General features: G+C 44.8%; 1 protein-coding gene across 2 annotated transcripts in view; it reads right to left on the bottom strand.

Annotated features, from left to right (window-relative positions):
• Positions 1–3,602: 3,602 nt before the first annotated feature.
• The window catches only part of ccdc88ab (coiled-coil domain containing 88Ab), a 59,321-nt gene continuing 45,564 nt past the window's right edge, over positions 3,603–17,359 (bottom strand). The window contains exons 22-36 of one of the 2 annotated variants that reach the window (XM_076075779.1): positions 16,636–16,812; positions 16,361–16,522; positions 15,161–15,438; positions 14,744–14,887; positions 14,379–14,565; positions 13,993–14,138; positions 13,725–13,817; positions 13,328–13,530; positions 12,902–12,949; positions 10,944–11,021; positions 9,119–9,346; positions 8,813–8,863; positions 6,933–7,022; positions 5,987–6,273; positions 3,603–5,594 (exon numbers count right to left, since the gene is read on the bottom strand). In XM_076075779.1, coding sequence (XP_075931894.1) covers positions 4,680–5,594; positions 5,987–6,273; positions 6,933–7,022; positions 8,813–8,863; positions 9,119–9,346; positions 10,944–11,021; positions 12,902–12,949; positions 13,328–13,530; positions 13,725–13,817; positions 13,993–14,138; positions 14,379–14,565; positions 14,744–14,887; positions 15,161–15,438; positions 16,361–16,522; positions 16,636–16,812 — 3,087 coding nt within the window. In that variant the 3' untranslated portion in view covers positions 3,603–4,679. Of the gene's footprint in view, positions 5,595–5,986; positions 6,274–6,932; positions 7,023–7,638; positions 7,720–8,812; positions 8,864–9,118; positions 9,347–10,943; positions 11,022–12,901; positions 12,950–13,327; positions 13,531–13,724; positions 13,818–13,992; positions 14,139–14,378; positions 14,566–14,743; positions 14,888–15,160; positions 15,439–16,360; positions 16,523–16,635; positions 16,813–17,359 lie in introns of both variants that reach the window. The other variant, XM_076075777.1, reaches the window with a different exon arrangement.

Below are 17,359 nucleotides of genomic sequence, written 5' to 3'. Positions count from 1 at the left end.
TCAGGTGTTTGTTTGGATGGTTGTTCTTCATAGCTTTAAAATGAAAGAGTATTTAATAAATATAGCATTTCAACACTGGTGTCCGTTTCTCTCATGTTGCAGCTTAGAAATGTCCTTGTGTGGTGAATGCAGTTATTAAAGTATAATTATTTACAGCCGTTTTAAATGAAGCATAAAGACAATATACTTATATTACATATTTAGATATTTAAATGCTATATATCATGAGATGTGTAATATTGTATCTGTTTAAATAATTAAGAGCAAACGGTAAGGTTTTATTTTAAATGTGAGAATGTACAAGACCGGAATATCTTTTAGTGCATTCAACGTACATTCAGCATAGACTGGTTATATGTGATATTTGGAAATTGAATATTTGTCATAATATATTGATTTCTATCATTTGGCATAGCTTGAGTGAGAACATACATTTGTTGGGTAAGAAGGGAAAAAAAAATCGTCTTTAAATGTTTATTTTAAAGTAACATTGTCCCTCTTATGCTGAGGATTTTCCATTCACACAGACTAATATTTAGTCATATTTATAGACTTTATACTTTACTATCACTGCAGTACTGACAGTCACCTCTAGGGAGTGCCACAGACCAAACAAATCAACATAAACATTACAAGGCAAGTAGCATCTCATCAAACTTACAGTGAGCATGTTAGCAAAGCAATAGAACTAGTCTTCTTTTTAAAAGGTGTAATATCTTCATCATTTTTAACTCTGTCCTAAAACAATCCGGTGGCCATTTATGCATTGAACATTTTTGTGCTTGCTGTAAACATTCCTCTTCATGCCGGCCATTGACAGACTCCTTTGTAAGCGATGGGATACAAAGTCCTCAGTTTCTAGAAAATGTATTTGAAAGCGAGACAAATCAATCTGGTATCTTCTAATCTAAAGTGGTGTTAGTGCAGAATGTCCTCTGTGATTGTACTATGAAGGCATTGACTTTAGGATCAATGACTGTAGATTTTGTCCAACGTGTGGACACTGGCATGTGACTATGGTCTGAAAACAGACTGAAGCGAGTGTTTTTATACCTCCGATTCATGCCGATCTCTTTCCTCCCTCACTCAGGCAGGACACGGTGTGGAATAAAAAAAGAATGCATCCGATTCTGCTTTTTCTAACTATCTTATCGTGACTGACAATATTATAGGAGTGCAATGCTAAACAGGGGGAGTACTCATCTTTAACTGGGCTCCCTCATCTTCAGACAATTAGAAACACCCGTTAATACTATTAACACCCCGAAGGCCTCAAAAATGACCGTAGAATTGAATCAACATCTCTGACAATATAAACAAAGACCCAACAGGGTAGGCTGTTGAAATAATAGCTGTAGATGGTACTGCACAGGTGTACACAGTGTATTACACAATACGTTCCTGAAAATAACATTTGGGTCTGTGTGTTCAGCATACAAAACACAAGAGCCAAGCGGTAGTCTTGATGAATTTTAATTACATCAAATGGATTTATGTAAAAAGTGGAAAAGGAGGAAAAACACTGGGTTTCATCATCACCATCATGTTCAACACAGCAACAGAAATCTGCATGTACTGGGCAGGTTACAGGTCACCTACGCTGAGGAACTCAGGAAGTAGATACACGATGCTGCGGAAGCAGGAAGTCCACTGTAGTGTACTTTTACCGTTTTCCTTCTCAGAGCAGGATGGGAAGCGACAAATGAGATGGTTTAGTGAGACTTCAATGATTTAAGCTAAGATGAACAGTGTGTAGGGTTTGTGTGTGTGTGTGCGTGTGTGTCGCATTAGCCGTGGCTGCCAACTATAGGTGACCTGGAGCACTCCCATGATTAGTGTCTCTCGCAGGTCACACAACCTTCACTCATGATTGGCAGTCAATCACACAGCCGTCATGGCTTCATGTCCAAGTCCATTCGGCAAATCCCCGCTGATCGCTGTCCTCCTCTCCGATTGGACAAAGGAAGTGGGGTGATTGGCTGATTGATTGCTCCATGCAGATTGTGATAGTCTGAAATGTTTTGGTGCCGACATGCTTTGAAAAATGTTTTGTATGAGCCCGACTGAATGTTGTCCATGCTGCCCATTCACAAAAAGACGTTTTATGATCATGGCGTTGGGCAGGGCAGAAGAAGGTCCGGCTGAGTTTGAAGTTGCACAGAAGATCCAAAGCGGAGTCATCGGTCTGCTTTAAGATCGCCCTTTTGGCTGATGTGTGAACATTGGCACTTCATCTTAGTCTGGAGAGACTAGTGCACATCTAGCAGTCTGTCACACTGAGGGACACGTGGCAGTGCAATCTGCCACAGCTTTAGTCCTTATACAAAACAAAAACTGTCACAGCAACATTTTCTAGGATTTTTCGGTTTCCTTGATTCAAGGAAGAAAAAGAAAACGGAGAAGGAAGCCACGTTTCTCTACTGAAGTGTCCTGGGGTTTAAAACAAAAGAGGAAATTTGGATATACAATCTTTTCTCACTGTAGACGGTCTCAGCAGATTAACTCTACTAGGCTTCAGACACACAGCTCCAAGGCCACCGTTCTCTCTGAAACCCAGGCAAGCAAAGAAGAGTGGAAAGAGTAGAAGAAGAAAAAGACAGATTAGAAAGTAAAGAGGAAAAGTTGAAAGAAACAGAACACAACACAGAAGAAAAGGAGAAGATTTAAAGTCAGAAATTGTATCAGCAGATAGTGAAATCTGTGAGGAGACAGAGGGAAGCAGCCAGCCTGGATCTACATGCATCATCAAGGGAACACGAAGGGGGAAGGATTTCAGCGCTACACTGAAGCCATGCAGCAGCAACAAGCAGCAAAGGGCCAGCTTCTGTTTCACCAGGAGTCATCAGTCACCTGCAGCAACAACACGAGGAGCATCATGGAGGAGGGATACGGGGAGGTACCAAAGAACTCCTCTTGTGGGGGGAGATTTGGGGACACAGGCAAAGGCTTCATCCACTGAGAGCGACATGGCTGAACATCCCATATGCCATGCAGACCAGGGTCCCATCAGGCTCTGTGAACAGGCGTTTGGCACCACGGGGACGGTGGAGCGACGGACAGGACAGTGACGGGGTGGGGGGGGGGGGGGGCAGGATTGGGCTTACAGAAGCAAGGCATGGCAGGATGGACGACATCTGTTACACCATGTTTTAGGTTCCCATGGAGACAAGACCCCCCCACCCACCCACCCCGAACCCTATTCCTCCCGCTCGAGCAGCACTCACTCACCACGCGCTCGCAGCATGGTAGCAGACAGACGAGGGTTTAGCAGCTTTGCTGCGGCTCCCCGCTCCTGCTTTTAGACTTTCTGCCCTCCACATCTGTAGGACAAAGGCAATGTTTATGTTACATCTGTAGACAGAGACACAAAACGTACCTTATACCTGCATATAGATAAAAAATACATTAAAGCAACTTCAGACCAGCAAGTCCAGAGTACAAAAGCAGAAATAAATAAAGGATGGAGAGGCAGACGGTTCTACTAGTATTGGCACAGAAAGCTGTGCTCGTCTTTGATTATAACTTAATGATTACAACAATCTGTACAGTCAGCCAGTCGAAAATACACAATCAAATATTATCCATTCTCAATTTGTGGTGCGTCGGGATGAGTAAACAAAAGTTTCCAGATACCAAAAAGTAATGATGTTAGCTTCATTCACAAAACAATCTGAGCACTGAAAACGGTTCTTACTATATTGACTTCCTGTTTCAATAACTAATAAAGGGCCGACTACAACTGAAATATGATAATCACCAACGTCATCCTCCTTTTACCTTCACCTTCCCCTTAACCAACTAACCCTCAGATTATTTTAGGAATGAAGCTTCATCATTTTGTCACCAGCCCAAGACGTCAGTTAAGACCCACGTGAGCAAAACCTGCAGAGAAAATGCTCCGGCAATTAATAATATCATAAAAAACTAAATACAGAAAAAGGTGTCAAATGTACAGAAACAGACCAAACACCACGTCACTACAAACAAAAAGATAAACATGGCAACCATTTTGATCACAGCAGTCAAAATGAGCCTTTTAAGGTTGGCCATGCAATTTAGTGGATGATGTTAAAAAGCAGTGAAGAAGACACTCAGTCGCCCAAAAATCATCGAGACATCATCATGAACAGGAAGTGGAAAGTGAATCTATTATCTGACACATTGAAAAGACATTGCAGCTCTGTGATACATCCCACAATGCTCTGCTCTCTGTTAGAGACAACTATTTCTGACATTAAGATTTTTTAGGTATTTGTTTGAATGGATCCTGGTGACAAGTTCCCTGAATCTCCGTTATTATACCCACTGTTAACTTATATAAATACTAAGCCTCAACTGTGATAGAACAAGCCCTAAACGGCAGATAATAGTATAGTGTTAGCCAGTGAAACAGGTCTGATGAGGAAACAATAGTATGGCTGTTGGATGAAAGAACATTCATCAAAGTCCCACCTCAGACAAAAGAACCAGGCAGAAAACAGGAAGTGGCAAAACAAACAAAACAAAAAATTAACCGATTCACTAATCGGCACGATGGCAAACAGAAAAGAACAAAACAAAAACACCACGTAGAGATAGGGCTCCAATAAATACATGCAGAGGATTCATTCATCCTTTCTCTTTCCCCTCTTTACGTCGAGTTTGGTAGAAAGATCGGCCAGCCGCAACCTCCCCGTCATTCACACACACCCGTACTCATACCACAGGGACTGCTTGTCCTCTGGGCTCAGTGACTGGTCCAAATCATTCTCACAACTTGGGTCAACGCCCTCGTTGGACTCTTTCAGACTGGCTGGGCTGGATTGCGTCTGGCCATTTGAGTGGCTGTAAGGATCCGGGTTTTGGGTAGAAACATGGTCGGGGATAGGAGGAGGGTGCGTTTTATTTGTAACCGGAGGCCCACTGATGTTGCTGACTAGGGTGGGGTTTAGAGACAGGAAGGGGAGGTTTTTGCCCACCGACTCACTAAAGATGGAGTCCATGAACACAGACTCTACGGTGAAGGAAGGGCCGAGGAAAGACTCGAGGGTGGAGAGGTCGGGATCCTCCAAGCTATGGCAAGGTAAGCTGAGTGACTTGGGCAGGGGGGTGGCGGTGGTAAGGGGTCCCTTTAGGTTGGTGCTGTTGGGGTGGTACTCACTGGGTGTAGGCTGGGAGCGCACCCCAGCCTTGGTGGAGGCAAGAGGAGCAGCAACGTCGATGGACACCGGCTGCCGGTTGTCCTTTGAGAGCAGGTCGTGGATGCTGGTGCGGCGCGAGGTGCCCTCGGCGGTGGAGATGACGCTGCTGGCACGCGGCAGCGTGGAGGAAGCCAAGTCCAGGCGTCCGGACACGGACGTGGCTTTGCTCTGCAATGACAGGCTGGAGCGGACCGGGACGGAGCCTCTCACGCGGGTGCTCTCCGCCTTACGCAGGGTCGGGCGGCCCGGTTGTCCGGCGGCTCTCGGTGGGCGATCAGAGCTGACCGGCGCCGCCTTCCCACTGGAAGAGCGCAATATGCCTCGGCTCTTTGTGGGAGGGCATTCTTTCTGCACGTGCTCAGAGGAGGTGGAGAGGCGCGGAGAGTCTACAGTGAGGTTCTCCTGACTGCCAGACTGCAGAAGACAGAGCAAAGAAACGGTGGCAAGTTCAGCCCACAGTTGAACCGCACAATATATCGTTTCATCACCGACACCATCTTGAAGTATTTTTCTTTTGAATAAATTCTTTACAATTCTTTACATTGTTTATGTAGCCTCATTATTTTGCTCTTAAAGTGGACCAGATGGATGCATTTACCTTTAAAATGTAGCCTGCAAAATGTAGGGTGAATATTCCTGTATTATTTCAAAAGCATTTTAGATTGCAGAAAAAAAAAAAACATTCAGCTTCTCTGTCAAATATGGTCATAAAACAAATATTTTTGGGTTCTGAACTATTTCATCTGGATGTTTTCAAACAAACAAAACCATAACAGCAACATTACACATCAGGTTAGAAACCTCACCTCTGCAGGATCAATACCCTCATCCAGGAACTGCTGCAGGGAGAGCACCTCCTTGGCTGGGGATCCCGTCTTCGTGACCTGGGTCGGGCCGGTGCTGCCTGCGGCGGCGGCGGTGGACGGCTCGAGCGACCTGCGCAGCTGCAGGGGGCTCTGGTGGCAGAAGCGCGAGGAGGCGGGCTGCTGGACGGGGCTGCTGCCGCTGCTGGACCAAACCTCCTGGTCCAAACTCAGGCTGAACTCTCCGCTGCTCTCACTGTGAGGCCGGCTGAGGTTGCCGTTCAACGCGCCTGTGAGAGGGACAGTCGAGTGATTAGAACACTGGGAACGTAATCTATGATCTTTAATGACCTTTTTCATTCACCACTAGGAACTGCATCAGGATCACTCTTCTCCTACACTGCCTACTCTTTCACAATATATAGTAATGATAGTATTCATTTTAACACCGTAATATACTGCTTTGTTATCTGCTTTTGCCGTGTGAGGTCTCTTGAGCCTTCATAACTGAATTGTGTTATAGCTTTATTGCTCTTTTATAACATCTGATGACTTGAAAATGAGAGAAAATAAGCAGATTTTAGGAATGTGTTGAACTTTCAATAAGCTGTCAGTTGTAAGTACATCAAAACCTACATTGACTATTAAATATATCCATGATGCAGTAACGGTGCACCTCCCACCCATGTGTCAGTATGTCAGTAAAACATAAGACTGAGTGTAGCTAGCACCAAGGCTCTGGATCATCCTGATATATTGATTTTGAATAAGAGAATGAATGCTTTTCCTATAGTGGAGAGAAAAAAGTAACCCTTAACTTTTTTAAATCAGGATAAACGGACTTCACAGGAGGACACATTGAAGTAGGTTTGAGTAAAGGCATGAAAGAAAAAGATAAAAGGGAGCAAAGGAGGAATGGTTAGTTGAGTTAAGGGAAGGAGGAGCATACCTTTGCCCTCCAGAGGAGAAATGAGGTGGGAGTTATTGTTACTATTACTACTGGTGGTCCTGTTGCTATGGAGACTGGTGGGTCTGCAGGCTGGGTAGGGAACACACACACACACAGTTAGAATATATATATACACACACTTACACAGACATGCACGAACACAAAGAGTAGCACGTAGGTGCACGCTGACGGTTTGACAGAACGTCTCCTGCTGGGGCAGCAGATGGCACATGCCAGGCAGAGGGACAGGAAGGGTGGCTCAGTGCCAGGCTGCAGCACCAATATGTCCAGTCAGTAAACAAAGAAACTCCTGACTGAGAGGACAGGGACGCCCAAATCCAAGGACCAACCCACCTCAGTGGAAAAAGGGAACCGGTAGAGATAATACTGATTAACAGCGGACGGCAGTGTAAGATTAGTAGTGGAAAGAATAAATGTGTGGCTTTATGTGAAACTGAGGGGGAGGAGTTGAGAAGGAAGAAAGGAAAGAGAAGAAGTGGTGACATTGTGACCTTGCTCTTCACAGGGACAGTTTCAGCTGGAAACCAAGCACCGTGAAATCATTTTCTCAGGACACGGGTGTCACCGAATTACCATTTAAAATGAACGATTACATCATTGATCATTGTCACGGTTCTGTTCATGTCTAGGAAACCAGCCCATTGCGGCCGGGAGTGGGATTCAGTGCCGAGTAGTGGTCACTTACAACAGATGCTACAGGGCACTCTGCACACAACGCTCAGCCCAACAGGAGAAGGACGCAGAGCACTGCTGCACACCTGCAGGCCTGATAAAACACACACACACACACACACACACACACAACTCAACACACCCTGGTCGTGGCACTTGACATGTTTGAAGGGTACATCACACTGCTCGTCAAATGCTGCGCACAGTGCAAAAGTTTAATATCTATTTATGGTGGTGAAACTGGTTTCAGTTGCTGGAAAAATCAATAGGAATCTGAAACTACCATTAATGACTTTAAACATGATAACATCTCTAGAAGATGACCTCATGGCTGATGCATTATAAGCAATGTCCGGTGTGTGAGTGAGCGTTTCCTCCAGCCATTAGAGACGTACATAGACCAGTATCTTTACATGCAGTCTGTGAGACGTACTGGGTCTCACGGTAATGATTTGGATTTTATGAGTGCATTCTGGGAACTCATCAGCTAAGTAGAGTCCAGTTTGGCCACTAATGCGTTGCCAATGTCCTGGAAATTAATGTCCTGTACACATAATATTTTGTTGCAAAGTAGTATTAAAGGCACAGTGTGTCAGATTTGGTGGCATCTAGTGGTGTGAACTGAATACCCCATCGTTCACACGTCTCTAACCAGAGCCGCAGAGTGCAAACCTGTGTAACGTCTTATACTAAAAGGGTATAAAATGCATTGAAACTAATAAAACAATGATTTTAAGAGACTAAAACGGATGGCAATAGGGTGTAGACTTAGCTCAAGTGCCAGGAATGTGTGCGAGTAGTTTAGTGGCTGTTTAACAACTGGGTCATCTTCATTAGAGCGGCACAGAACTGATGAATAGCTGCTTGGCCGCAGATTAACTGCCCTGGATAACGTCCTAAAGCCTGAATTAGAGTCAATCCTACTTTCAATGGAGGCTGATCTCTCTCTCTCTCTCTCTCTCTCTCTCTCTCTCTCTTGCGCTCCACTAAAATTGCTTTTCCAACTGTAGATCAGGCTTAATCGAGGTGCAGGAATGCAGCCCAAAGATTAGCAGTGGGACCGATGATGACATGACCTGCTTTCTTTTGGGGGGCTATCTGGTCTTTTCTCGTTCCTTGTTTGAAAGGCCGGCTGGTGTTAAGAGGCTGCTGAAATTACCTTTTTCTTTTCTAATGTCAAGTCTTACCTTGACTCTTGGGGTCATCTAAGCCGGCAACGTCTTCACAGGAGGCATTATCTGTAGGGACACAGAAGAATGGTGCTACAGCTGCTTTCTTTCACTTTGATGCAACACAATGTCACCAGCTTCATATGAATCTTCACAGCAACGAGTCCAGTCTACTGAATAAGGGAATAAATAAATGTATAACAGATCTGCAGATCCTTTCTTATACCTGAAATCTGGTGAGTAAACACCAAAAAAAGAAAGTGTCAGATTCTCAATATGCCCGTTTCTCCCTTCCCTCACACAAAATAAAACCAGCATCCTGACCTTTGACCTGCAGCCGGTGGTTGGCCCTGCTGTGCCTGGCACTGGGCAGGGTGAGGGCGGCACAGTCGATGGCATTGGTGGAAAAGGCGAGCTCCTTCATGCGCTGGCCGCCGCGCCTGCTGCTCACGGTCATGCCGGCATCGGCGCCGTCCAGGTTATCAATGCTGCTCGCCCACTGAGCCCCGGGACCGCCCGCCACAGCCATGGTCTGCAGCAGGTCATTCATGGCTGAACGGACCAACGGAGGGATGGAAATTAGGCCCCGACAGGAACATCAGCCATCCACCTCAGTTCATGCTTGTTAAGCTTTTTGTACCCAAAATAACTGTTAACTTTAACTGAATGTGATGGAGACGTTTGTATCTCTTTAAAGATAATCACTTGAGGGTGTAAAATGGCTTAAGGGTTAAAGAACAGTTTCATAATTAGTAGTACCCTCCTACAGGCTACTAGAGTAAGTAGTTTACACTCCAAACGTATATATAAAAGATCATAACTGTTAAAATTTCAATTTAATATTCAGTCAAAAATTCATTTTGTAGAATACAATCAAATCAAGTTTAGCCTTTTTGGAAATCAAGGCCCGTGCAAGCAAACAGTATTAAAAAAAATACATTTTTAAATATCACTCAAAGTGCATAAAGATGGCAGCTGCTTTGCCATCCTTTAGATACTTTTTTTAAAAAGGTGATAAGATTATCTGAGAAGGCCACCGTCTTTGTGCACTTTGTTTACGGAGCCGTATGTGATGGTGGAGAAGCATGGAGGCATGCAAAGCTGCTCTGAGCAGCAGCAGAGTGAGAACAAGGCAAGTCCATGTCAGCAGAATAAGATCTGAAATGCAGCACACCGACAGAGGGAGAGAGAGCGAGAGAGGGAGAGTTACAGAGAGAATAGAGGCTCCATTTCAAGTCCTCCATGGTGAGTGCGAGTTGAGGCGATCAGGCGGTTGGTGATTATTATTTTTTTCAAGTCATGCTGTCATCAAAGATGGAGGCAAACACACCACAGGCGCATGAAAGGCAAACCCTCAGTCTCTCTCACCTGACCACACACACACACACACACACACACACACACACACACGGTATCAGAAACAAAATGAAACCACAGAGCACATGACAAAGCTGCCGGATAGGTTGCCTGTTGCGTAATGATTCCCACAGTGACCACACTGAAAGATGAGGCTTCGGTAGATGACACTCAGGACCAAGAGTGAGAGATGAAACGGCATCACACAACAAGAGACACATCTACAGGAAGATGAAATTCTTGCTGTCACATCAGTTTTTGCACTACTGCTATTTTTTAAGGTTAGCCATAATGTTTTTTGTGCATCTTTGCTTTAAGACAAAGTAAGTAAAGTTTGTGTTATTCGCTCATCTGCTAACAGTGAGAACAAAGTGACACTACACTGGTGAAAGCAGAGACTCTACAGGAGGGAGTGGAGGTGGCAGACGCAGGGCGGAGGAGGTGACGGAGAGTGAGGGGTTACTGGACAACAATTAGAAGGACAAGTCACTGAGGTCACCAGATGCAGCAGCATGGGGCTACAGTGACTGTGTATCACATTTTAAACTTGAATCGTTGGTAAATCCTGTGCAGATGTCTCTAAAATATATCAGATAACTGTCAAATAAATGACTGCAGGCCTGAGTAGGTTTAAGAGCTGTGACTGAAACCTGAGACGGCCATACGGTCCCCGTCTCGCCCCCTCACACTGCAGCCACCATGAAATCAGTGACTGTTCCTTCTTTGTGTCGGCGATGAGAGGGAGAGGAGGCGGAGGAAGGCTAGCGTGTGGCGGCTAACGGGGAAGTCTTACACATGGAGCGCCGGTAGATGGCCTTGGCCTTGTCTTTGTCCTTGGATCTGTTCCTCATGAAAGGCAACCTTTTTAAAGCTGTCGAGAGCGCAGCCAGAGACGGACGGACGGACAGCCAGGGGAGAGAGAGAGAGAGAGAGCGATAGAACGAGCCCGGGTGAGGTGGAGGAAAAGAAAAACAAAAGAAAAAGGAGGGCAGAACAGAGGGATGTGGTTAATGTTCTCACGAAGAGAGCCAGGGGGGAGATGCAGAGAGAGAGAGTTGAGCCCCTGGACACTCAACCGGACAATAGACAAACAATGCAATAGACACAAACACTACAATATATGACTCAGAACTCGGGGTGGATCACATTATTACGAAGCATATTTGATTTATCATTAAGGTGTTTTAATCCATAAAAATACACTTCCTCCTTAGTATTTCATGGAAATACCGTTTATATAATATATCAGCAATGCTAGATAAATGTAATGGACTAGAAAGCATTATTATAAATATATAAATTATAATTCAGTCTCCATTTATAATATGTAAATGCTTGTTTAAGAGCTTTTTGGATGGACTGAAATGCCTCCCACACACACCTCTTTAAATCCTGAATAATAGGTTTAAGGGCAGACTTCTGTACAGAGACACGTTATGCAAACAAACATTATTCAAATACACAAACACATTTTATCTGCACACGACAACACACACAAGCCACTCTCTCATGTTAATGGTCACGAGCGTCGTATTCTGCATTACATACTGTACACAACAACACAACTGTCAACACATTACCACCGACATGAAACACGGAGGATGAAGAATATTAAATGGTGCAATCAGGAGAATGAAAAGGTCAGAGGGCAGCATCAGGGAGGACTGCAGTGTTTCCATAGACACAACTAACTTTACTTGATCATAGCTTAACTGGGTGTGTTAGAGTTCACTCACTTATTATACTAGCTTTTTTATACTGGTAATTCGATGATGTAACCCTACTAGCCCATGTACAACCTGTATCCTTTATTGCATTTCTTCTACCAAATCTAGACAACCAGGATTTTGACTTGCATCGACTGAAAGTCAGCCACAATGCATTGCACCTTTTAATAGCTTGGATGCTACGCTAGAGGGCGATTCTTTGTTATTTACAGGTGAACTGCACAGATCAGCAGGTTGACATTCTGTAGCTGCAAGCTAATGAGCCTCAGAGCTGTTGGGGGGAAGTAAAGCGTGTTTGAACCACATGAGATGCGCTTGATTCTTGACATCCAAACACTGTTGAAAGAGTACTCCTCTGATTTAGCACCGCACTCCACATGCTCTACTTTCCCTGCCAAACGTGGCCCCTACATTACCCACAATGCAAATCAACTGCAAACAGGTCGAAAGAGTCAGTCTTGTTTTGTTAGAAGCCGCTAATGTAGCCTCGAGCCTCAAGCAGAGATGAGGAGCTGGCTAAAGAGGCCAGTAAGATCACTTCTTTCTAACTCCACACCACCACATTTTCTTTAATTTTCAAACTTGTAGTCATCTGCCCCAATGCTGAAAATAGTGACATAAATTAAAGCAATGTATCAGATTTCGCACAGGTCCCACTGGAGCCACTAAAGGCTTTCTCACATATGCAGACCCGTAAACAGACCCTGATGTGTTAAAGTGATGGAGTCCCCTTTTAAAATGTAGTGCCACTAAACAATACACGCTATTCTTAGGACTAAAATTAAGTGTTTAATGGTCGTGTTACATAATAGCATAAGGCTACAGAAATCAAGCGCACCCACTGTTCAAACACAGGAAATGCCTCCACCTCTGGAGATTGAGAGTCAACCTTGCGGTGCTGCACAGCTCAACCGTAACCTCCAGGACATCTGAGTGAAACAGACAATGGACTCACACAAACATGCCCTGTGAGACGTAACAGTCGGGTCACAAACCCCGCCCTCCCTCCCCATCCGCACCATACCATTGGTGGAACCCTGCACCTGGGCATTGGGCTGCTGCCCTCTCCTCCCTTTGCAGAGAGAGAGAGAGATAAAGAAGCAAAGGAGCAGTTAGGGGAGGAAAGACCCATTCAACCACTCAACCAGTACACAACTGTACAAACCAACACACACCAAGTGCTTTGTGACGTATTATTATTATTATGTGTCTGTGAAAGACTATTCAGCATATATCCAACTAGTTGGCAACTATTTTGCTCACAGCTTTCTTAACATGTGCGTTTGTGTATGAAATATAGTGTGAGTATTTGATTAGAGGTACTTTTATGGTGCATTGTTTGGTCGGGTAAGTGTTTGTTTCTATAGGTCTTTATCTTGAGCAATGCGAGACAAGTTGCTTCTGATTCTTGGGTCTACATCTGTCTGTGTGTGTTTTTCTTTGTACTCACTGCTGCTCCTCTTTTGTGTCAGTGTGTCGTCCAGTGAGTTGGAGCCAGAGCCTATGGACGAGCTGTCCTGGCTGTCCTGGGGAAACATCAGGAAGCCGTCGCCAGACTCTGAACGAGAGGGGGTCAGCGTGAGGGAGCGCATCCTCTCCCGGCTCTTCGGCTTGATCAACTTCCTCATCTTCAAAGTGATCCAGTTGCCACGCCTACAAAAGGAGAGACGAGGCCGTGAGTGAGACGGAGAAACCATCGGGAACAAGAGGAGGAAAGAAACTAGAATTCAGCCATTTTTACGTTGCGATGTTACCAGTCATGATCATGTCATTGACACAAAATAGCTTAACCGATCTCAAAAATATTTTTTTACTCGTGTAACTAGATGAAGCGTTTTTTTTTTTACCTGCGTGGAGGTGAGGGGTCGTAGAACTTGTACTGGTCCATGATCTTCTCCTCCAGCTTCTCCTTCTGTCTCCTCAGCTCATTCAGCTTGTCTCTGATTGGTGGAGAATTAAGAGATGTTCCACCAAGACAGACAAGAACGAAAATGCATGCAATGCAAATATAAATGCAAACAATTTCTTTAGAATATCCCATAATCAAACATAAATAATTGCGGAGAGGGACATGGTTGCTGTCCGTTTTAAAAAGGAAACTTATCAGAGGTTTACATGTATTGTCTTTGCTCTACGTGGTACAGGTCCTTGCTCTCCATGGTCTGCTCCAACAGAGTGCGATTCTGTAGCATCAGAGTCTGGATCTGGTCCAACAGGTGGCGATTCTCCTCCTCCAGGTTTCCTTTCAGCTGGCTCAACAACTAACACACAGACATCGATAGACATATCAAAGAGATGCTAAGACGCCTGGCTTAACAACAAATATGATCCATCAAAAGGGGGTGAACCATCCACAACACAGCTGGCTTAAGAAGTCGTCTCGACAAATATGACACATTAAAAGAGGTTAACCCGCCAAAGGACAGCTGGCTTTCAAAGTAGCACACATAACACATAACGGGAAATTACAGAGACGATAAGATAAATGGGCGTCTCCTCACCTCGCACTGATTGGTGAGCTTGGTGGAGGTGATGTCCAGCTGCTGGTACTGCTCCCTCAGTTTAGAGAACTCGGCCTCCAGCTTGGTCTGGTCCAGCTTGGCGCTGTTCAGCTGGGTCTTCACTGTCTTATGGTCCAGCTGGAGATTGTCATTGTCCTTCACCAGTTGACGATGGGTATTATTCAGCCTGAGGAGAGGGCAGAAGGATTCCTAAATATATAGATGCATGTGAAAGGGGCTTTTCATAGAAACATATGGTGTAATTTAAGAAAAATATCACTTCGTTAAAATGTTGTAATATGTCTTATTCATACATTTGAATAGTGTTTAAGGTAAAAATAAATATTGATACAGGTTGAGCTGACCTATCATTTTCTTCTTTGAGCAGTTTGTACTGGTCAGCTGTGGATCGGTGCGTTTGATTCTCTAGCGCCATTCGTTCCTGCTGCTCCTTCAGATTTCTCTCCAGATCCTCCAGGTCTCCCTTCCTCTGCAAGAGGTGCTTGTACCTGTATGCATAAAATAACACACACATTAAAAAATGCTCAATCAGCTCATAAAGACAAATATTTAAATAAGACAAGGAATACAAAGCACATGTATTATTATTATTATCCAAAGGGGACCTACAGTTTCCCCTAGTTGCTCAGCATGGTTATTTTTGTGATTGTTTACTACTGACCTCATAAGACAATGTTTAAAAGGTCAAAGTAGTGTCTAAAGCTACGAGACTTAAACTGTAATTAGACGTGCCCATGCCATGCTCCTAAACCCAGCCTCACTTGTCCTCCAGGTCCCTGTGCTGCTGCTCCAGGCTCTTGTGGGAGCCCTTCAGACCCCCATGCTTTCCGATCAGGGCTTCATACTCGGCCGCCTGCCTCTCGTGGAGCGCCGCCAGCTTCTCGTGATCGCGGAGGAGCAGCTCGTAGGTGGACCTCAGCTCCTCTTTGTCCTTCAGGGCTCCCTCACGTTCACCCTCCACGCTGCTCTGCTGGCTCTGCAACTGGGCGTTCTGGGCCATGAGGGCTGCACTCTTGGAGCTCAGGGTGGAGTTCTCCACCTGCAGGACAGGGCAAGGACAGAGATATTAGATTAAGATAAGTTTTGTTATTATTATTGTGATCTGTGACGTGTACTGGGCTCTTTAAATCAAGCATCAGAGGACTTGTGTGTAATGTAAGTAGAGGTTGTTGCTGTTTTTGTCTACAGGGGGCACTGTGTCTCTGTTCAGTTTGTTCTCCCCCTTTGTAAACTCTATCTATACAACATCAGCAGAAAAACTGTTTCTTTTCAAGTTTCCTTTGTGGTCACGGTGGTTTCCTGGTCTCAAGCCCCTCTTCAATCATGACTAGCGTGTGTACTGACACACACACACATTATGTCCAGGTGCTGACACACTTTCTGTACCTTTAAACAGTGACAGCTTTTCAACGCCAGTACACACACACACATCAAGAGACACACACCCACAGAGACAGCTAGACGCTACTGGATGGTCAGTATAAAGCCTGTCGCCCATAAGCAGGGTTTGAAGTGCTGCCAAACAGGGAGTCCAAGTCTAAATCCATACCAGGGAGCTCAGCAGCCTGGCAAGGCAACTGCACAAACAGAGCAATGTTGAAAGAAGGCGGAATAGCTTCTCTGTTGTTTTGCATGACATACATTGTTCAATATATCACATTATGATGTGCGTTTGATATCTTGATGTAAAATCTACTCGTCCGTTATCCTTTTCTGTATCAACTGAGTGTTTCTAACCAAAGAGTGTGGTCTATAGTGTCTTGTGAGTGTGAGGCAGATTATTTTAGCAGTAATATGAACTTGTTACAGTCTGCTCACATTTGTGGATTTGAGTTGGATACAAATCTGTATTAATTACGTGTGTGACTGATTTGTTTTCTGCATGTGTAGTGTAATCCTCTGAGGAACAGTCATCCACGGCCTACTGGACACTGTATCGTGTAGAATGTGTAAAGGATTACCTGCAGCTTGGCGTTCTGCGTTTGTAGTGACGTATTGTTCTCCTGTAATGAAGCGGTCTGTCTCTGCACGGCCACGATCTGAGCCTGCAGGTTGGAGCTTTGAGTTTCCAGTTGTTTGAGCTGGCACCTCAGGGCCGCCTTCTCAGCCTGCAGCGTGGCATTCTGGGGAAAAGGGATGCATAATATAAAGATATTGGATAAACAAGAACACACAACCCAAAACCATACATTTTTGGAAAAGTCGCACAAGCCATCCTGACATTGTGCTAACTTACATTCCTCTCCACCTCAATGAGTCTGTCTTTGACTTTCAGCAGTTCTCTGGTGGCTTCATGACTTTCTTTCTCCCATTTACCGAAAGCCTGAGGGTCCTCCCCTCCCCTAGGGGGCGAGCTCTGCACCATCCTCTCCTCCTCCTCCCTCTGACGCAGCGCCTCATAGTTTTTCTTCACCTGGAGAGAGACACGCGAGTCAACACATAACTCAAAGTGTTTTTTTGTGCTCCTTCAGTACAATAAAACATAAATATGTGAATCCCAGACAGCTGGAAAGCGAAATACTGCTCCAGGCTCAACAGTAAAAATACTAAAAGATAAAAGGAGACTCCATTAGTAGAACATGGCATGAGTAATGAGTACAGCAGCAGACAGGATCCATTATAGGTTCACAGCTGAAACTCAGAGGTCATCTACAGAGGCTTCAACTTTTCCACTCAGACCTTTAGCTTTGATTCAAAACATACGCCACCCTAAAGGAAAGCAGACATCCTCCGCTCCATCTCGCTCACAGACTGCTGCCGCCTCATGAATAGATAAACTGGCGATAGAAGTGGAAGAGTGGACGAATAAATAATGCATCGCCCTTGAGAAGCCCTCAGTGTTTTCAGTGTTTTGGACTGCAGCGCAAATATTTTGGCGTTTTTTGGCTTCGTGGGAGGAATGTGATTTTCTACTGGCTCCTCTCTACTGTGGTTGAGCTAAGCTTCTGCATGTAGCACAT

The sequence above is a fragment of the Anarhichas minor genome, unplaced genomic scaffold, assembly GCF_050575085.1.
Source record: "Anarhichas minor isolate MPS153535 unplaced genomic scaffold, ASM5057508v1 ptg000054l, whole genome shotgun sequence".
NCBI classification, from domain to species: domain Eukaryota; kingdom Metazoa; phylum Chordata; class Actinopteri; order Perciformes; family Anarhichadidae; genus Anarhichas; species Anarhichas minor.
Note: the sequence above shows the minus strand (reverse complement) of the source record. Positions and strands in the feature narration are given on the sequence as shown.